Raw genomic sequence first — 15,101 nt, 5'->3', positions numbered from 1 at the left:
GAACTCAGCTGGGGCACCCCACGCTCTGACACATCCTAGGCTCTGTGGGGCCCCCATACACATACATCCCTATGCACGGTCACCGTGACACTCAGAGACAGATGTGTGCACGCCCGCGCACACTCCCGCGCACGGGCTCCTCCAAAGTCATGGCAGCTTTATTGTCCGTGTGGGCGGGGCGGTGGGAGGGGACCTCAGTCATGATAGAGGCGCAGGAGGCAGCCACGGAGGGTGCCCATGTAGCGGTCCCAGAGGGCCTGGTGCCTGCAATGGAAACAGTGACAGGGGCCATTGCCTGAATCCCCATCATGTGTGAGATGCTGCTCCAAGAGCTTCATACACCTAAGTGCTTCCTCACTTCTCACACCGCTCTTACAGTTATGATCATCATGATCCTCCCGTTCTACAGGGGAAACTGAGGCGTGGAGAGGTTCAGGAGCCTACCTAAGACCAGGTCACAGCCTCTAAGAGGGGGGCCCACAGACTTCCACCCCTAGGGCAGAAGAGAGAACCCCGCATCTGCAGGAGGGCTACGCCCTGGCAGGAGGCTGGCTACAGCAAGGCCAAGCTGGAAAGGAAGCCCGGGGTCTCTCACCGGAAGCCATCCAGGGAGTGGACGGATGCCGAATACTGATTCAAGAAGAGCCGCACATCACTCAGTGGCCAGTGGTCAGAACGGCAGGGTTCCACGAACTGTGGGCCCAAGGAAACATCTAGCGCCGGTACAGCCCAGGGATAGGCCAGGCAGGGGATCAGAGGGCAGCAGGCAGGACGGCTCACCTTCTCCACGAGGTCCACAAACAGGTCTCTGACATCCTTATTGTGGGTCAGCTTGGCAGCCACGTTCACCAGCCCCCGGGACAGGTTCTGTGGGGCAGAGAGCCTGGGAGTTCTGCCTTCTGTCCCTGAGGCTGGAGGCTGAGCCCAGCGGCTGGAGGAGGGGCATGTCCCTCCCTGAAATCTAGCCCCCTCCCTCAATCAAATAACTCCCCGATGTGCCCCCCCCGGCCCCGCCCACCTGACGTGGGTAGAAGGAGCAGCAGCAGGGCTACCCCCTCCAGCATGAGCAGAGTTGCCCCGTGGGGACAGTGCAGTGAGGCTGGAGATGCCCAAGGGACAGAGGCTGGATTAGGCCACAGACCTTGAAGTTGGCTTCCATCTCAGAGAAGACACCAAGCTTTCCCCGAAGGGCAGTACACACCAGGCTGCAGGGAGACAGGGTAAGCCCAAAGGTGCTGGGGCCCCTACTCATGCCCCGGCCCGAGGACTCCCCACGGTCACCTCTTGTGCAGGTCCAGAAGGTCCTTGTCAGCCACAAGCATTTTGAGCTCCTTCAAGTCCTGGAGAAACTCCTTGTCTAGATCCACATCCATGTCATCCACTTGGGAGTCTGGGGGAGGCCCAGCAAGGAATGGGGGTGGGGGGTAAAAACCCCTCTGGTGATATCCGGAGCCTTCCACACCCATCATCTCAGCGCACCCCGTGACACAGAGAAGGGAGTGGCGGAAAGGCGGAGTGATTTGTCCCGGGCCACAGACAAGTGGCGGGCCCTTTGTCTGCAGATGAGCTGTGCGTGGGGACACGGCTATGAGCAGTGGTGGCTGCTGCGGGGGGCACTGAAGAAGAAAGGATGCTGGAAACTGGGGCCTGCAGGAGAAACTGTTGGTGGGGAACCAGGTCCTGAGAGGGTGGGGAGGTATCTGGGCACCTGGGTGAGTAGGGGCCTCACCGACAGCTCCGAGGGTCCAGTTCTGGATCATCAGCTCAGCACAGTAGGCAAAGTCACCAAAGCTCAGATACTGCAGTTTTTTCTTCCCTGTCTCGAAGCGGTTGTTGGCAAAGAAGACGATGGCCGCATAGTCCCTGCAAGGAGAGGAGAGACTGTCAGGGTTTCAAATTCCTCTTTAGCGAGCAGCTCGAACCTGTGATGTTGGCAGGGCATCTGACTTCTGGCCTGTCTCTGCCCCAGCTCACTACGTGACGTGCTTCAAGCCACTTCTCTCTGGGCCTCCCCATCCACGTACAGAGGTTTCAGCCCAGGTCTCCGAAGGGGAACAGAGGGAGACCGGAGGATAACAGTTATCATTTACTGAGCACTTCCTAAGCCCCAGGGGCTGCAACACAGGCTTTACATGTGGTATCTCACAACAGCCCCACTGGTAAATGGCCAGGCTGGGATCTGAAGCCAGGCCAGTCTGATCCAAAGCGCAGACCAGGAGGAGGAGAGCCATCCCGCAATACAACCAGGAGGTCAATTGGGTTGGGGTGGAGAAGGTGGACCTGCCTTATGGCCCAAGGAAGAAGCGTGCAGGGAAAGGGAGATGGCTGGCTCTTTGCCCAGCCCCTCACCTGGCCAACCGGTCAGACAGGAGGAAGTGTTGCTGAATGTTATCCACCAGGGAGCCCCGCATTTCCTCCACCACCTTGAAGACTCGCTTAAAGTTGTCAAACTGTAGGGCAGTTAGGGGAGGAGGGAGGACTGGTCAGAGGCCGGTCATCCAATAAACTGATTACTGAACATCCTTCCCTCACCTATCGATCTATCCAGTCAACAGATGCTGACTTAGCATGTGGTATTCTTCAATAAACTATTAACTCTTAATACCTGTTATCAATTCAAGTATCTTGCCCTGTATAAACGTCTACTCACTCCTACCTCTGAATTCCCCCTACTTTAGCATCATGCTCTCCAGTTCTTCATGAGCTCGTGCTGGAACTGACTCTCCTGGCTAAGGTCCAGGAAGTAAAAAAAACAAGCAAATGCTAAGCGGTTCAGAAGGAGTGCACAAAAGACAGAGAAAAAAATACTAAAGGCCCAGAAGGGCTACTTCTCCTTTCTGGGCCACCAAAAAGCCTTGTGGAGAAGGTGGCATCTGACCCCCTGTATTTCAAGGAGTAGGTAAGGCCAAGAATAGTACCCTCCAGGGAGGAGTAGCAGGAGCAAAAAGAAAGCCAGGGGCTGGAGAAATATGAGCTGAGAAAGGCTGGCAGAGACCAGATCACAGAAGAGTATGACGGTCAAGGCCAAGGAGTGTGGCTACTATCCAGGATGGAGTGGGAGAGTCAATTCAAGTTTACCAGGAGGGTAAAGCTATGGTCAGATCTGAGCTTCTGAAAGAGTAGCTCCCGCAGGGGAGTAGGAGATGCTTTGGAAGAACAAAAAAAGGGGCAAGAGACTGGGTATGAAGCCCCTGCCACAATCAGAGGTGGGGGAGGAGAACGGAGCTGGGGCAGTGACCAAAGGGATGGAGTGAAGGGACAGACTGGACATGGGATGTTGTGTTGAGGAGCAGGGATGCAGTGCCCACTTGTCTCCGGCAGCTCTTGAGGGTGATGCCTGTTTTGGTGCTGATGTCATCCAGGTCTTTCTTGGTGCCCTTGGACAGCTTCTTGCCCAGGACCTCCCGCACAAAGGCCTCGTCAAAGGCATAGTACCTGCGTGGAGGCAGAGGACACCACTGACTTTCCACATAGGAGGGAAACGGGGGTCCGACAGGGCCTAGGTTTGGCCCCTCCTGCTCTCAACTTTCTCAGACCTTGTGTAAGTCCCACCCCAACCCAGGCCTCAGTTTCGCCCTGCAAAATGGGTATGTGGTCACACCGATTGGTGTCCCACCTCTCGATGAGCAGCGCCTGTCGGGAGGGCGGGATCTGGAAGATGAGCTGGTGCAACAGCTTGGGCGGTGCGTGCAGCAGGCGCTCGAGCATGTGGAAAGTACGGTAGTGGTCCATGGTGTCGCTCTGCAGCACCGCCGCCGTGGCGCCCGTCTGCTCCAGGATTCCCGAGCGCACCCTCAGGGCCACCGCGTCGCTCACTGGGGAGTGGGCGCTAGCATTAAGCCCCGCTCCGCGAACCCACAGGCCCTCGGGGGATCCCAAGTCCGACTTCTAAACACCCCTTCCACCCTCTGCCCACTTCCCCAAAGGACCGGAGTCCTGGCCCCGCCCCCTCTCCCATCCCAAACAACCGCCCTTCCTGACCCGCTCGGCAGACGGCCCCCCACACACCCGAGTAACCATCCAGCCAGAGGCGATACACGTCCTCGTCGATGAGGGTCGTGTTCCCCACGAAGATGTCCAGCTCGCTGGTCATGGCGACGCCCGGACCCGGGCGCAGCTGCAGAGCCCCGGTTGGAGCGAGCACTGCCCGGGCCGGGCGCGCCGCCTGAAGGCTACTTCCGGGAGCGCCGAGATTCGGCTCCCGGCACCCGGAGCCAGAGAAGGACCACTTCCGGGACAGAGAGGGTGGGGGCAGAAGCGGCGAAGGAAGAGGAGTAGCCCCTCCTCCCGGCGGGAGGGGCAATCCCAGGCTCCTCGTCCCCGCCCGCCGCCCCCTTCCTGGCCCTGTTTGCCGGAAGACTTCGGGAGTCGAGGCGAACAGCCAGTCTCCCCTGCGCTGGCAGCCTTCCCCCACTCTTCCTTCTGGCTTTTCTCCCACTTTCTCTGCCCTTTTCTGGGCCTCCCTACTTTGACGTGTATCTTAAATGTAGGGGTTTCACAGGTCTCTGTCCTAAATCTTTTCTCTGCAAAAAATATGTCTGACCTAACTTCCAAGGGCCCTTGTTGGGAGCGCCTCAGTCCATCCTGCAGCTGAGCAACACTTCTGGGCATGGGGCACCTGCTCCCATGGTTTTAACCCCCCACCTTACCACCGCCGTGCATTAATGACTTCTCTTACTCTAGCTCAGGGCTCTGGCTTGGAAGTCCACATCAGAGGGCTGCCTATCTGCCCGTCTTTCTACGCTGTCTACCCTACAGGTCCCTCAAAAGCTAGACAGGTCTCTTTCCGATCTGTTTCTTTCCTGCGCTCCTATCTCAGTGACAGTCCCAACGTTCACCCAGTTCTCATGCCAGAACCCTGTGCTTTCTCCCAGAGTCCTCACTCCTCACATTCAGTTCTGCTGATTTGCCTCCTGAATTTTTCTAGGATGTTTTGTCCTCTCCACCCCTACAGGCACTGTCCCAGCCCAGTCCTTCTGCATAGCTCTACCTTGCCCATAGACACAGTGTTCTTACTAATCTCCCTGCCTACATCTCTTCCCCATGGTTCATCCCACACAGAGCAGCCGGAATAATTTTTTTTTTAAGATTTTATTTATTTATTTGACAGAGAGAGAGACAGCGAGAGAGGGAACACAAGCAGGGGGAGAGGGAGAAGGAGAAGCAGGCCTCCCATCGAGCAGGGAGCTCGATGCGGGGCTCGATCCCAGGAATCTGGGATCATGACCTAAGCCAAAGGCAGACGCTTAAGGACTGAGCCATCCAGGCACACCCGGAATAATTTTTTTAATGCATATTTTAAAATGTTACTCCCCTGCTTGAAATCCTACTGGCTGGCCTGTGGCAATGCTCCAGCCAACTACATTTGTTGCTTCTCTCCCTCACTTTACCATTTTCTCCACACAACTACCCTTTGGAAACATTGAGCTACTCTCACGGTTCCTAAAGCAGCTAGGCCCCCAGCGTCTTTCACCATGCTATTCCCGCTCCCTGAAATAGCTTTCTCTTTACTTGGCAAACTGCTATACATCTTTCGGGGCCCCTCAGATTACCACCTCTTTGGGGAAACCTTTTTTTGGGGGGTGGAGATCCCTCAGACCATGCCCCTCCCCCGTTTACTTCTGATTTTACACAGCCTGTCTCCCCCCCTAAATTACGACCCCTTTGGGCGCCTGAGTGGCTCAGTCGGTTAAGCCTTTGCCTTCGGCTCAGGTCATGATCCCAGGGTCCTGGGATTGAGTCCACGGTCAGGCTCCCTGCTCAGCGGGGAGTCGTCTTCTCCCTCTCCTTCTGCCCCTCCCCCCGCTCGTGCTCTCTTTCTCTCTCTCAAGTAAATAAATAAATAACATCTTTTAAAAAAATAAATTACCACCCCTTTGAGGACAGGATCAGAATCTTAGTCAAGTTTATTTCTGCCTGAGCTTTGCATACAATAAAAGTTTATTGAACAAATGAATCCCTGTATGCGCCTCCGCCCCCCCCCCCCGCCCCGGGCAGGAAAATTTCCATGAAAGGGCAGGCTGATGCTGAGTCACGCACGTCTGGACTCAGGGTTCCAAAGAGCTGGGAGCGATGTTCAGTGAGCCGAGACTCTCGAGTATGAACTAAGCTAGGAAAGTTGGTAACGAGATCCGTCTGGGTGCCGTCGAGGGGTGGGCAGGAGAGTCAGTGGCCGAGCCGGAGTCTTGGTCCTCAGGAGTTGAGAGGCCTAGGCGAGAGCTTGAGGAAGTCTGGAACTGGGAAGAACGAAGCGCCTAGTTTGGGGTCACCTGTCGGAGGGTGGTGGCGCTGGGACACAGCGTCCGAGACAGTCCGTAACTCCGCGGTCCGGAGTGGGCGGGGAAGCGGCGCTCTCTTTCTCTGTAGTCTGCGCTCAAGTCCCGCCCCTTTCCGGGGAGCCTTCCCTGGATTGGCTGTCCTTCCTTAGCGTCATACGGCCCCGCCCCGGCGCGCGTCCCGCCGCGTGCCCACCCCCGGGCGGCTGCTGCAACCTACGCTCTACTGCCACAGCCTGCCGCCCGCGGAGCCGGAGCCCGACCCGGAGCGCGCAGAGCTCGACTTGGGCTCCTGGGCCGCGGCGGCGGGCAGGCGATGCTCCAGAGGCCTGAGCAGCCATGGAGGCCGAGGCGGGCGGCCTGGAGGAGCTGACGGACGAGGAGATGGCGGCACTGGGCAAGGAAGAGCTGGTGCGGCGCCTGCGGCGGGAGGAGGCGGCGCGCCTGGCGGCTCTGGTGCAGCGCGGCCGCCTCATGCAGGAGGTGAATCGGCAGCTGCAGGGTCACCTGGGCGAGATCCGCGAGCTCAAGCAGCTCAACCGGCGCTTACAGGCCGAGAACCGTGAGCTGCGCGACCTCTGCTGCTTCCTGGACTCGGAGCGCCAGCGCGGCCGGCGAGCCGCGCGCCAGTGGCAGCTCTTCGGGACCCAAGCATCCCGAGCTGTGCGCGAGGACTTGGGCGGTTGTTGGCAGAAGCTGGCCGAGCTGGAGGGCCGCCAGGAGGAGCTGCTGCGGGAGAACCTGGCGCTTAAGGAGCTCTGCCTGGCTCTGGGCGAGGAGTGGGGCCCCCGGGGCGGCCCTAGCGGCTCTGGGGGCTCAAGCGCCGGGCCGACACCCGAGCTCGCCTTGCCCCCCTGCGGGCCCCGCGACCTGGGCGATGGAAGCTCCAGCACCGGCAGCGTGGGCAGTCCCGATCAATTGCCCCTGGCCTGCTCCCCAGATGACTGAGAGCTCAGCTTCCTTCACGTCGACGCCCGACCAGACTGCTTCCCAAGCGCCGGGACTGCGGTGGACCTCGGGACCTGGACGCCGTCCCGCCTGCGCACGAGGGGCCACTGGCATGGATTTGGAAACTCTGGCACCAAGGAGGGCCCCTCTCTCTCGCTGGTGGGGCAGCAGGGGGACTGGAGGCTGGAAAGAAGGGACTTGCTGGGGGCGGGGTGGGGGCTAATAAACTGGAACGGAAGCAGAGCCCGTGGCCTGGGCAGCGTCTGTTTGGGACTCGCCGGGGTGGGGACGAGGGTGGGGACGTTGAGACAGGGTACCATTCCCATCCTGAGGGGCTGCAGACCTAAGGTGGCTGACTCCCCCACTACCTCAAGCCTGGGGCGGGATGTGCGACCGTGGTAAGCCCCTGGCTCCCCCCATTAGGCTCGGGACAGGCCGTGATCCGGCCCCTGAAGTGGCTCCAGCTCCCTTCCCGGCTCCTTCCTGTCCAAGACAATGGGGCAGGAAGCAGGTGTTGGGGGCCTAGAACCCACTCAGCGGCCTCCCCCGAGGCTGAACTGGGCATAACAGCGCCCTCCTGTGGCCCACGCAGGAGCGCTGTGGGCCCCCGTCAGGAGGAAGATAATAATTCTTTTGGCTTGCACCCAACATCACTCTAGTCCTCCTCTCAGTCCTAGAGACGAGGCAGAGCAGATGTAACTTCATTCGTCAGATAAGACAACCGATGTCCAGAAATATCAAATAATTTGTCCAAACTCATGCAGTAAGTCCATAGAGCTGAGACCGGAGCCTCGGGCTTCTGGTTCCAAATGTTCTCCCTTTCGCCTCTGGGTTCAATGAGACCAGGCCAGAACTTCGAGCCTTTTATTCCATTTTGGCAGGTTTGTATAAAAATACTCTCTGTAGGAAAATAAATAGCAGCTGCCTTCGTTGTGGAGGCTTGGATTCCCTGGAGCTAAAGTCTTCTCAGAGCTGGGGGGGGGTTGCTGCAGGTCAGCTCATCACAGAAGCCTCTGGCACTCTCCTGCCATTCAGGAGGGGCCAGCAGAATGCCCTGGTTCAATCACTTGGTGCTGCTGGCAGTGTGGGGCTGGGTGAATTAGTGTTCTAGGCTGGTAGAGTATCATCTTCTGTCCGACTGGGTTGGGTGGATCACAGGAAGAGTGTGATGAAGACTAGGTGTGGTCTGGAGGGGCTTAGGGCTCTAGAGGACCTCTAGGGATCTACGAAGTCCTTTTTGGTTGCCAGGAGTTCCCTCGCACAAATGGGAAATATTTTGTCTCTGATTTAGTGCAAATTATGCTAGAGAAGCCAGCTCTGGAAAAACAGTGGGCAGTTTTGGTGGCCCCAAGCTGGCTCTACTGGGAAGCGAAATATGCTCTGTCTCATCTGGAGGGATGGAGAAGAGCCTGCTGAGGATGGGCATGGGATATGGTCCAGACCAGCTGGACCAATGGGTGGGGAGACATTGGCTAGAGTGGGACCCGCTGGTAGGGGGGCTGGGGTGCCTCATAAGGCAAGGAGGGTGGGGGAGCCGAGAGGGTCAGAGGATGGGTCCCCGCTGCTGCTGCTACTCCTGCGATGGGCTGAGGCGCAGGGCTCAGGGGTGCTGGGGTAGGTGAAGACTGGACTAGGGGTGAAAGGAGTCAGGGAGGGTGTGGTCATGAGTGTGGGGGTGTGCAATGCTTCGGGTTCAAGCACAGGCCCCGAGGAAAGAGAGATACAAGGTACAGGGCAGGAGGGGGCTGGTGGGCTGCTGGTGCCGCTGGTACCGCCCGGGCCGCCCGAGTCGCTCTCCGTGGCCCCTTCCGGGATTTTGCAGATGGGGCGGTGGGCTTCAAGCACCAGCTCCAGGCGCTCCTTCTGCTTCTGCAGCTCCTCAATCTCCCGCTGCAGACCGGATTTCTCGTCCTCCAGTTTGTCAGTCTCCTGTGGAGGGTTAGGAGAGGAGTTAGAAGATGAGGGCTGAATACCGCGTAGTCTCGGGAGGTGGTGGTAATTGGGTGGTGGGGGTGGGTCTCCAGCGAGTCTGGACTACAACTCCCATGAGCCCTTGGGAGATATGGGCTCGACTCCCATCAAGCCCCGGAGCATCTTAGAAGGAGCTTGTCCGCCGAAGCTTCAACGCTCCTTCGCTTTGCTGGGAGTGAGACGCGCTATAACTAATTTTTCGTCGCTTTTTTCTCGTCGTTTTCTCCGAAGGAATGCTCCTCCGACGGGAGCCTGGGGGAAGGGGATTTAATATACGGGCGCCCCCTGGAGCCCCGCAGGCTCAGGGGAGTGACGGCCCTCTGAGGTTTGGTGGGCCGGGGCCTGGACACCCTCCGCACCGGCCGATGCTCACCGCCTGCAGGAAGTCGGTCAGTTCCTTCCTCCGGTTCCTGCACTTGGCCGCGGCCAGCTTATTCCTCTCACGCCTCACTCGACGGCGCTCCTCCTCCTCCGGGCTGATCTGGACGGGTAGAGGGAGTAGTGAGGTAGACCCAGGGCCACTGGTTGCCCGGCACTCGCCTTGTGCGGTGGCCCAGTGCTAGGATCCTGGCGGAGGACACGGCGGTGCAGCGCCTCCCCCCCCCCCCCCCCGCCCCGGCCCTGCGCTTCAGGGACCACACTGTACCGCGAGCAGTTCCCCTCATTCACGCTTTAGTAAGATGGAATTAATCAGATTCCCTCCTCGCACCCCGCATTTGCCTCCTCTGCTTCCTCTCTCAGAATGCCCCCCCCACACTCACACACACACTCCACAAACCTTTACACACACACCCCTCTCTCAGGACTCAATTGAGATACCCCCACTCTTCCAGGAAGCTTTCTCATTGTCCAGCCAGAAGTGGCCTTTCTTATTCAGCCCCTGGGAACCAATCGCTCTTTCTCGAAGGACCCTCATTCTTTTCAATCTCTTGACAACCGAGTGTCCTTTCCCCCAGAGGTTGTGAGCACTAGGAGGGATTCATGAGTGTTGCGGCTGAGCAAGTTGTTTTTTTTATTAGGAACCTATTACATGCCCACGGAAGAGCTTTACACAGATTCTTAACCCAACTTTCTGTGTAAGGAACTGAAGCCTGAAGAATAACGCATTTATGGTCCCAGGGCAGAAATTAAAATCCACTCACTCTATTCAACACTAAGAGGCCTGCTAATGGAGACCACCTCCCGCAAAAGAACCCCACTTAGAGCTCACAGCCCCAGTCTAGGAGTCCCAGAAACAAAGAGCCCCCCTGAGGACAGGGCTGAAGAAGTCCTGAAGAAGGAGCCTGCTTCTGGGGCTCACAGCATGGTTTTCTTCTCCAGTTTGTCATAAAGTCTTGTTTAACTGCACATCTTTCCAAGATCCTAACCTCTCTTCTCTTCTATCCTGCTGTCAGGGTAAGCTCCCTAATGCACAAGCCTCACTCCACTACAGTCTCATATACCAAAATGAAGGAGGAGCCACTCCCTTAAAGACCCTCTATCTCTTAATTATTTTGGTAAAGACTTTTTTTTAGCACCGTGAAAGCTGGAGCCCTGGTTGGGGAACCAAGAGTTCCCAGCTCACTCTGCTTCGAGCCTCTGTTAGCTCTGGATGAGATAGTGTGGCTTGATGGTTAGGATCTCACTTTAGAATTAAAAAGACCTGGGGCGCCTGGGTGGCTCAGTCGTTAAGCGGCTGTCTTAGGCTCAGGTCATGATCCCAGCGTCCTGGGATCAAGCCTCACGTTGGGCTCCCTGCTCCGCGGGAAGCCTGCTTCTCCCACTCCCCCTGCTTGTGTTCCCTCTCTTGCTGTGTCTCTCTCTGTCAAATAAAAAAAAAAAAATCTTAAAAAAAATAGAATTAAAAAGACCTGTCTCATTGCTCACTACTTGTGTGATCTGGGCAAGTGACTACCTCTCTGTGCCTTCACTTCCCAGCTGTAAAATGGAGAAAACCAGAGTGCCTTCCTCAGAAGTATTTTGTAAAGATTAAATGAGATAGGGAAACTTAGACCCAGAGAGTAGCTGCAGGGAACCCGCCCCTTTCTGTTCTCTCCCCAGCTCCATAGACAGCATATGTTCACCATCACCATACATGTCAGCAGGTGGAGACCTTCTACCATCCACCCACCTTTCCACATGTACACCTTACATGTTTTCACCTCCACCTCCATTCTTGCTCCTGCCATCCTCCCTACCTAGAATGTCTTTTCCTTCATCTCTACCTATGCAAATCCTACCCATCCTTCCAGGCGAATATACCTCCAGCTCCAGAAAGCTTTCCCTGATCTAGAAGTGACCTCTTTGCCCTCTGGATCACCCCAGGGGCTCCTATTACTTTCTCCCTTGGCCAGGAGTCACCAGTGGCCCCACCTCCCCATCTCCCCCCTTTCTAAGCCTGTGTTCTTTTGGCCAAGAACTTGTCCTCTGCACCTCAGCACCCTTGTGGCCATCAGAACCAGTACAATGCCTCTGCTCCTTACATGTTCACTGGGCCGTCGACGAACCCCTGGAGGTGGCCCAAGGGCCCGGATGACTCCTGGCCGGGGCTGCGGGGGACTGTACTGGGGGTAGGCCAGAGGCCTGGGGTAGCTGCCGGGTCCCAGGAAGTGAGGCTGCACCATCCACTGCAGCTCCTGGCTGCCACTCACAGCATTGATGTTTGGCACGAGGTGGAACTTCTGAGGGATGAGAAATGGAAAGCCAAGGATGAGATCTGTGTAGCCTGAGGGTTTTCACTGGACAGAAGCCACCCCACCATCCACCCTTAATGCAGCTGCTGCTTCCGAGAGACCTGAAAGAGCACAACTTGACAGAGAGACTGACTTGGTGACAAATCCCTGCTTAAGAGCTATGCAACTTTGGGCAACTCTCATAACCTTGCTGTGCCTTCATTTTCCTAGCGGAACATACTATAAAGTATGAATTCCAGGCACTGTCCCAACCACTTTACAAATACTGACTCATCTAATTTGCACAACAGTGTCTTCATTTTCAGTCGGGAAAACAGTTGTCCACAGACACATAGTCAGTAAGTGGGAAGTGGAGTTTGGGCCCAGGCATACTCCTGTACTCTGCCTGAGTCCCATCTGCACAAAGAGGAGAATTCCAGCTCCTGTCTCCAAGGCTGGCTGAGAGAACCTGGTGAGAGAATGTGTGTGACAGGGCCTGGTAAGTGGCAGGTGTCCAGTGCCCAGGGGCTGTGGTGGGCAAGAACCACTGCCTTGGGTTTAGGCTGTCCCAGTGAGCTCTCAGCTCAGCCACTTACTGGCTATGACTCTGGGCAAGTTATTTAATCTCAATGTGCCTCTGTTGCCTTGCTCTTAATAGTGTCATAGGTGAGGATTATGGCATTTCATTGATGCTAAGAGATGCCCTTTAGTAGCTCTGAAATCACAGTTCACTTGGCAGCTTTAGAAAAATTTAGCAGCATTGGGGCGCCTGGGTGGCTCAGTCGTTAAGCATCTGCCTTCGGCTCAGGTCATGATCCCAGGGTCCTGAGATCAAGTCCTGCATCCGGCTCCCTGCTCTGCGGGAAGCCTGCTTCTCCCTCTCCCACTCCCCCTGCTTGTGTTCCCTCTCTCGATATCTCTTTCTGTCAGATAAATACATAAAATCTTGAAAAGAAAAGAAAAATTTAGCGGCACAATATAATGGTGGGTTTTCAAATCAATGAATTCTTAGATTCTGTGAAATACGGTTAATGAGGCAGAAACCTCAGGGACCATGCAGGCGGCACTCTATGCGCTCTATGTATTACCTGCCAAGATTTTCTTTCAGCCAGAAATCTGAGGAAGGGATTGAGATGGGGATTCAGTATTGGGGAGGAGACCTGGGTTCAAGCCTTGGGGCTGGGCTCTGGCGCCCAGGCCTCCGGGAAGCGCGCCACAAGTCCAGGCAAGTCCAGACAGCGGTGTCCCCGGCCCAGCGCTGCGGGCCCAGTGGCCCAGTGACCCCAGTTCCGGGACCGAGGCACCGCCGGCGGCATCTCCCGCTCCCGAGGTAGTCCGGGCCGGGCCGCTCCGGGCCAGGAAGGGAGGGGCGCCCCGGGTGAGTCAGCCACCGTGACTCGGCCGCTGTGACTCGGCGGAACGGACGCCGCTCCTTCCCTCCCCTAGCGACACGTGCGCGCTGCCCCTCGACAGGAAATGGGCACCTGCAGCCACCCAAGTCCCCCCAGCCTGCAGCGGGGCGCCCTTCGGTGACGAGAGTCGGGGGCGCGGGAGCTGCCCGCTGCAAGACCCTGCGCATGTCCCGGCATCTCTCAGTCTCCACTGGCCCCAGCCTGTAAATTAGGGGTCGAGAACCAGTCTCCGGGATCCCACCAGGTTCCACTGCGCCAAGAAGGGGACAGGGACTTGGCGACAGGAGAGAGAGGGACAGACAAACGGACACACAGATGGTCACAGACTGTGCTGAGGATTCCCAGTCTGTCGGGGCTAGCCTGCCGCTGGATCCCGCCTCCCTCCTGTGTGGGGACTTCTCGGCCTCAGCCCAGACTCCGGATCCCGGTAATTTAGTCTGCGATGGATCAAACCCTCTGCTCCTGTCCGAGCTGGGACTAATCCCGGACTAAGGGGCGTCCTCCTGACGCAGACAGGACAAAAAAATTAGTTGTGGACGGGAAGAAAGAAAGAAGGTAACAGAGACGGTGGGACAGATGGACAGCAGACAGCGAAGGAAAAAGGGGCGAGCGAGAGGGGACGTTCGCAGATCCTTGCGGTGCCCGCCGCGCGCATTCCCCTGGGCTGCTGGCGAAATGTGCCTCTAGACGGTGGAGAACGGGCAAGCATCCGCGGCCACGGCCACGGCCACGGCCCCAGACCCAGTCCCTACTCCTGTTCCCGGCCCCGATCCCAAAGTGTGCGGAGCCGACCGCAGCGTCCCAGGCGCTGTCCACCCGGGAACCCCAGGCGTCGGGTCCCTCTCACCTGCTGGCCTGAAGAGGGGGGCTGCGCCGGGCCGCCGTACGCACCGCCGGCCCCGGAGCTCGGTCCGGGTTCCCCAAAGTCTCGGAACATGCCCTGGCTGGCTGCTCTGTGGGGTCCGCCTCGCCGGCTTCGGTTCTGACTCACTGGCTCCTCGCGGAGTCTTTTCTTTTAATGAATGAAAAGTTCTCGGGCTGAACCACTTCGATTGCGGGGCGGGGGGGGGCGGAGCGGGCGGTTTTCAACGGCACTGGACACCTCAGGGCTCCACCTCCCCAGAAGCGCCGCCTTTTGCCAGTCCGCACGGAACTTGTCTACGCCTCCTACAGTCCGGTAGCCGCCTTTTCGTGGGGGAAAGGGACGGACCTGGCGTCCCCCACGATAGCGGCGGTCTGCCTCCTCTGACGTAGTTGCCCATACATGGTGCAATTTCCTCGCCGCGGCCAGGTGGAACCGAGGATTCCCCCGAGGATTTACGCACCTGTAAACGGCTGGGCGCCGGGCCCCACCCCGTCGGCGAGCCCAGGCTTTGGGCCCGCCTTCCCAATTCGGGGCGCGTGGCCCACTCACCGCCTGGTCTGGCCTTAGTTTTGACATCCGTCAGATGGGACGAGAGAATCACGCCTTGCAGCGCGTGGGGGGTTGAAATGAAGAATGAGAAAGGGGTCTGGAAACAGTAAAGTGGTTTATAAATGTGATTGTGGTGGTTATTATTTTATTTGCTGGGTGCTTACTTCATGCCAGGAACCGTGCTACTGCCATCCAAGGCATTGTTCTAAGGTTCAGGTATACTAAAAAGTGGGTAAGTGATAAACCAGGCTTACCGAAAGGGAAATGTTTACAGTGAACAAGTTAATGGTTTGAACTACCCACAAATACAAGGCAACATGATTGTGCTACTCATAGGATAATTTCAGAAGTTGTAACAAGTTTTAATTCAGAGCCTCCATAAGCGGTTAAGAGCCTGCAGAGCCTGCAGCGAGACACAGTTGTCCTGTGG

General features: G+C 57.3%; 3 protein-coding genes across 6 annotated transcripts; 1 reads left to right on the top strand and 2 right to left on the bottom strand.

Moving 5' to 3' along the window:
* Positions 1 to 142: 142 nt before the first annotated feature.
* Positions 143 to 4,216, bottom strand: FIBP (FGF1 intracellular binding protein). The gene is made up of 10 exons (XM_028118186.2): positions 4,009 to 4,216; positions 3,617 to 3,815; positions 3,309 to 3,435; positions 2,350 to 2,450; positions 1,730 to 1,863; positions 1,282 to 1,390; positions 1,142 to 1,205; positions 781 to 867; positions 596 to 693; positions 143 to 264 (listed from the first exon to the last, which is right to left on the bottom strand). Exons 1-10 carry the CDS (start codon positions 4,091 to 4,093, stop codon positions 195 to 197), a joined length of 1,074 nt encoding a protein of 357 aa, XP_027973987.1. The 5' UTR covers positions 4,094 to 4,216; the 3' UTR covers positions 143 to 194.
* A 2,309-nt stretch (positions 4,217 to 6,525) lies between these two features.
* CCDC85B (coiled-coil domain containing 85B) lies at positions 6,526 to 8,168 on the top strand. Its single transcript, XM_028117844.2, has one exon. The coding sequence runs from the start codon at positions 6,615 to 6,617 to the stop codon at positions 7,221 to 7,223; it is 609 nt and encodes a 202-aa protein (XP_027973645.1). The 5' UTR covers positions 6,526 to 6,614; the 3' UTR covers positions 7,224 to 8,168.
* A 564-nt stretch (positions 8,169 to 8,732) lies between these two features.
* FOSL1 (FOS like 1, AP-1 transcription factor subunit) lies at positions 8,733 to 14,194 on the bottom strand. Of its 4 annotated transcripts, none has more exons than XM_028118432.1 (4): positions 14,105 to 14,194; positions 11,657 to 11,854; positions 9,568 to 9,675; positions 8,733 to 9,152 (listed from the first exon to the last, which is right to left on the bottom strand). In XM_028118432.1, exons 1-4 carry the CDS (start codon positions 14,192 to 14,194, stop codon positions 8,733 to 8,735), a joined length of 816 nt encoding a protein of 271 aa, XP_027974233.1. The 4 variants fall into 4 exon arrangements, with proteins under 4 accessions (XP_027974233.1, XP_027974235.1, XP_027974234.1 ...); XM_028118434.1 differs by lacking the exon at positions 11,657 to 11,854 and adding an exon at positions 10,837 to 10,845; XM_028118433.1 differs by lacking the exon at positions 9,568 to 9,675.
* Between the last annotated feature and the right edge of the window lie 907 nt (positions 14,195 to 15,101).

Source organism: Eumetopias jubatus, unplaced genomic scaffold (assembly GCF_037043125.1).
Source record: "Eumetopias jubatus isolate StellerSeaLion01/CBP00866 unplaced genomic scaffold, mEumJub1_p1.0 scaffold_13, whole genome shotgun sequence".
Classification (NCBI taxonomy): domain Eukaryota; kingdom Metazoa; phylum Chordata; class Mammalia; order Carnivora; family Otariidae; genus Eumetopias; species Eumetopias jubatus.
Note: the sequence above shows the minus strand (reverse complement) of the source record. Positions and strands in the feature narration are given on the sequence as shown.

What these genes read in the sequence shown, in the direction of transcription:
- FIBP (XM_028118186.2), bottom strand. Translation starts at nt 4,093, where the DNA reads ATGACCAGCGAGCTGGACATCTTCGTGGGGAACACGACCCTCATCGAC. An exon ending in CTGTCTGACCGGTTGGCCAG is followed by an intron (nt 1,864 to 2,349) that starts GTGAGGGGCTGG and finishes CTCTCCTTGCAG; the next exon opens with GGACTATGCGGCCATCGTCT. An exon ending in CTTCTGGACCTGCACAAGAG is followed by an intron (nt 1,206 to 1,281) that starts GTGACCGTGGGG and finishes GTCTCCCTGCAG; the next exon opens with CCTGGTGTGTACTGCCCTTC.
- CCDC85B (XM_028117844.2), top strand. Translation starts at nt 6,615, where the DNA reads ATGGAGGCCGAGGCGGGCGGCCTGGAGGAGCTGACGGACGAGGAGATG.
- FOSL1 (XM_028118432.1), bottom strand. Translation starts at nt 14,194, where the DNA reads ATGTTCCGAGACTTTGGGGAACCCGGACCGAGCTCCGGGGCCGGCGGT. An exon ending in CCCCCTCTTCAGGCCAGCAG is followed by an intron (nt 11,855 to 14,104) that starts GTGAGAGGGACC and finishes CTCATCCCTCAG; the next exon opens with AAGTTCCACCTCGTGCCAAA. An exon ending in GTCGACGGCCCAGTGAACAT is followed by an intron (nt 9,676 to 11,656) that starts GTAAGGAGCAGA and finishes CTACCCGTCCAG; the next exon opens with ATCAGCCCGGAGGAGGAGGA.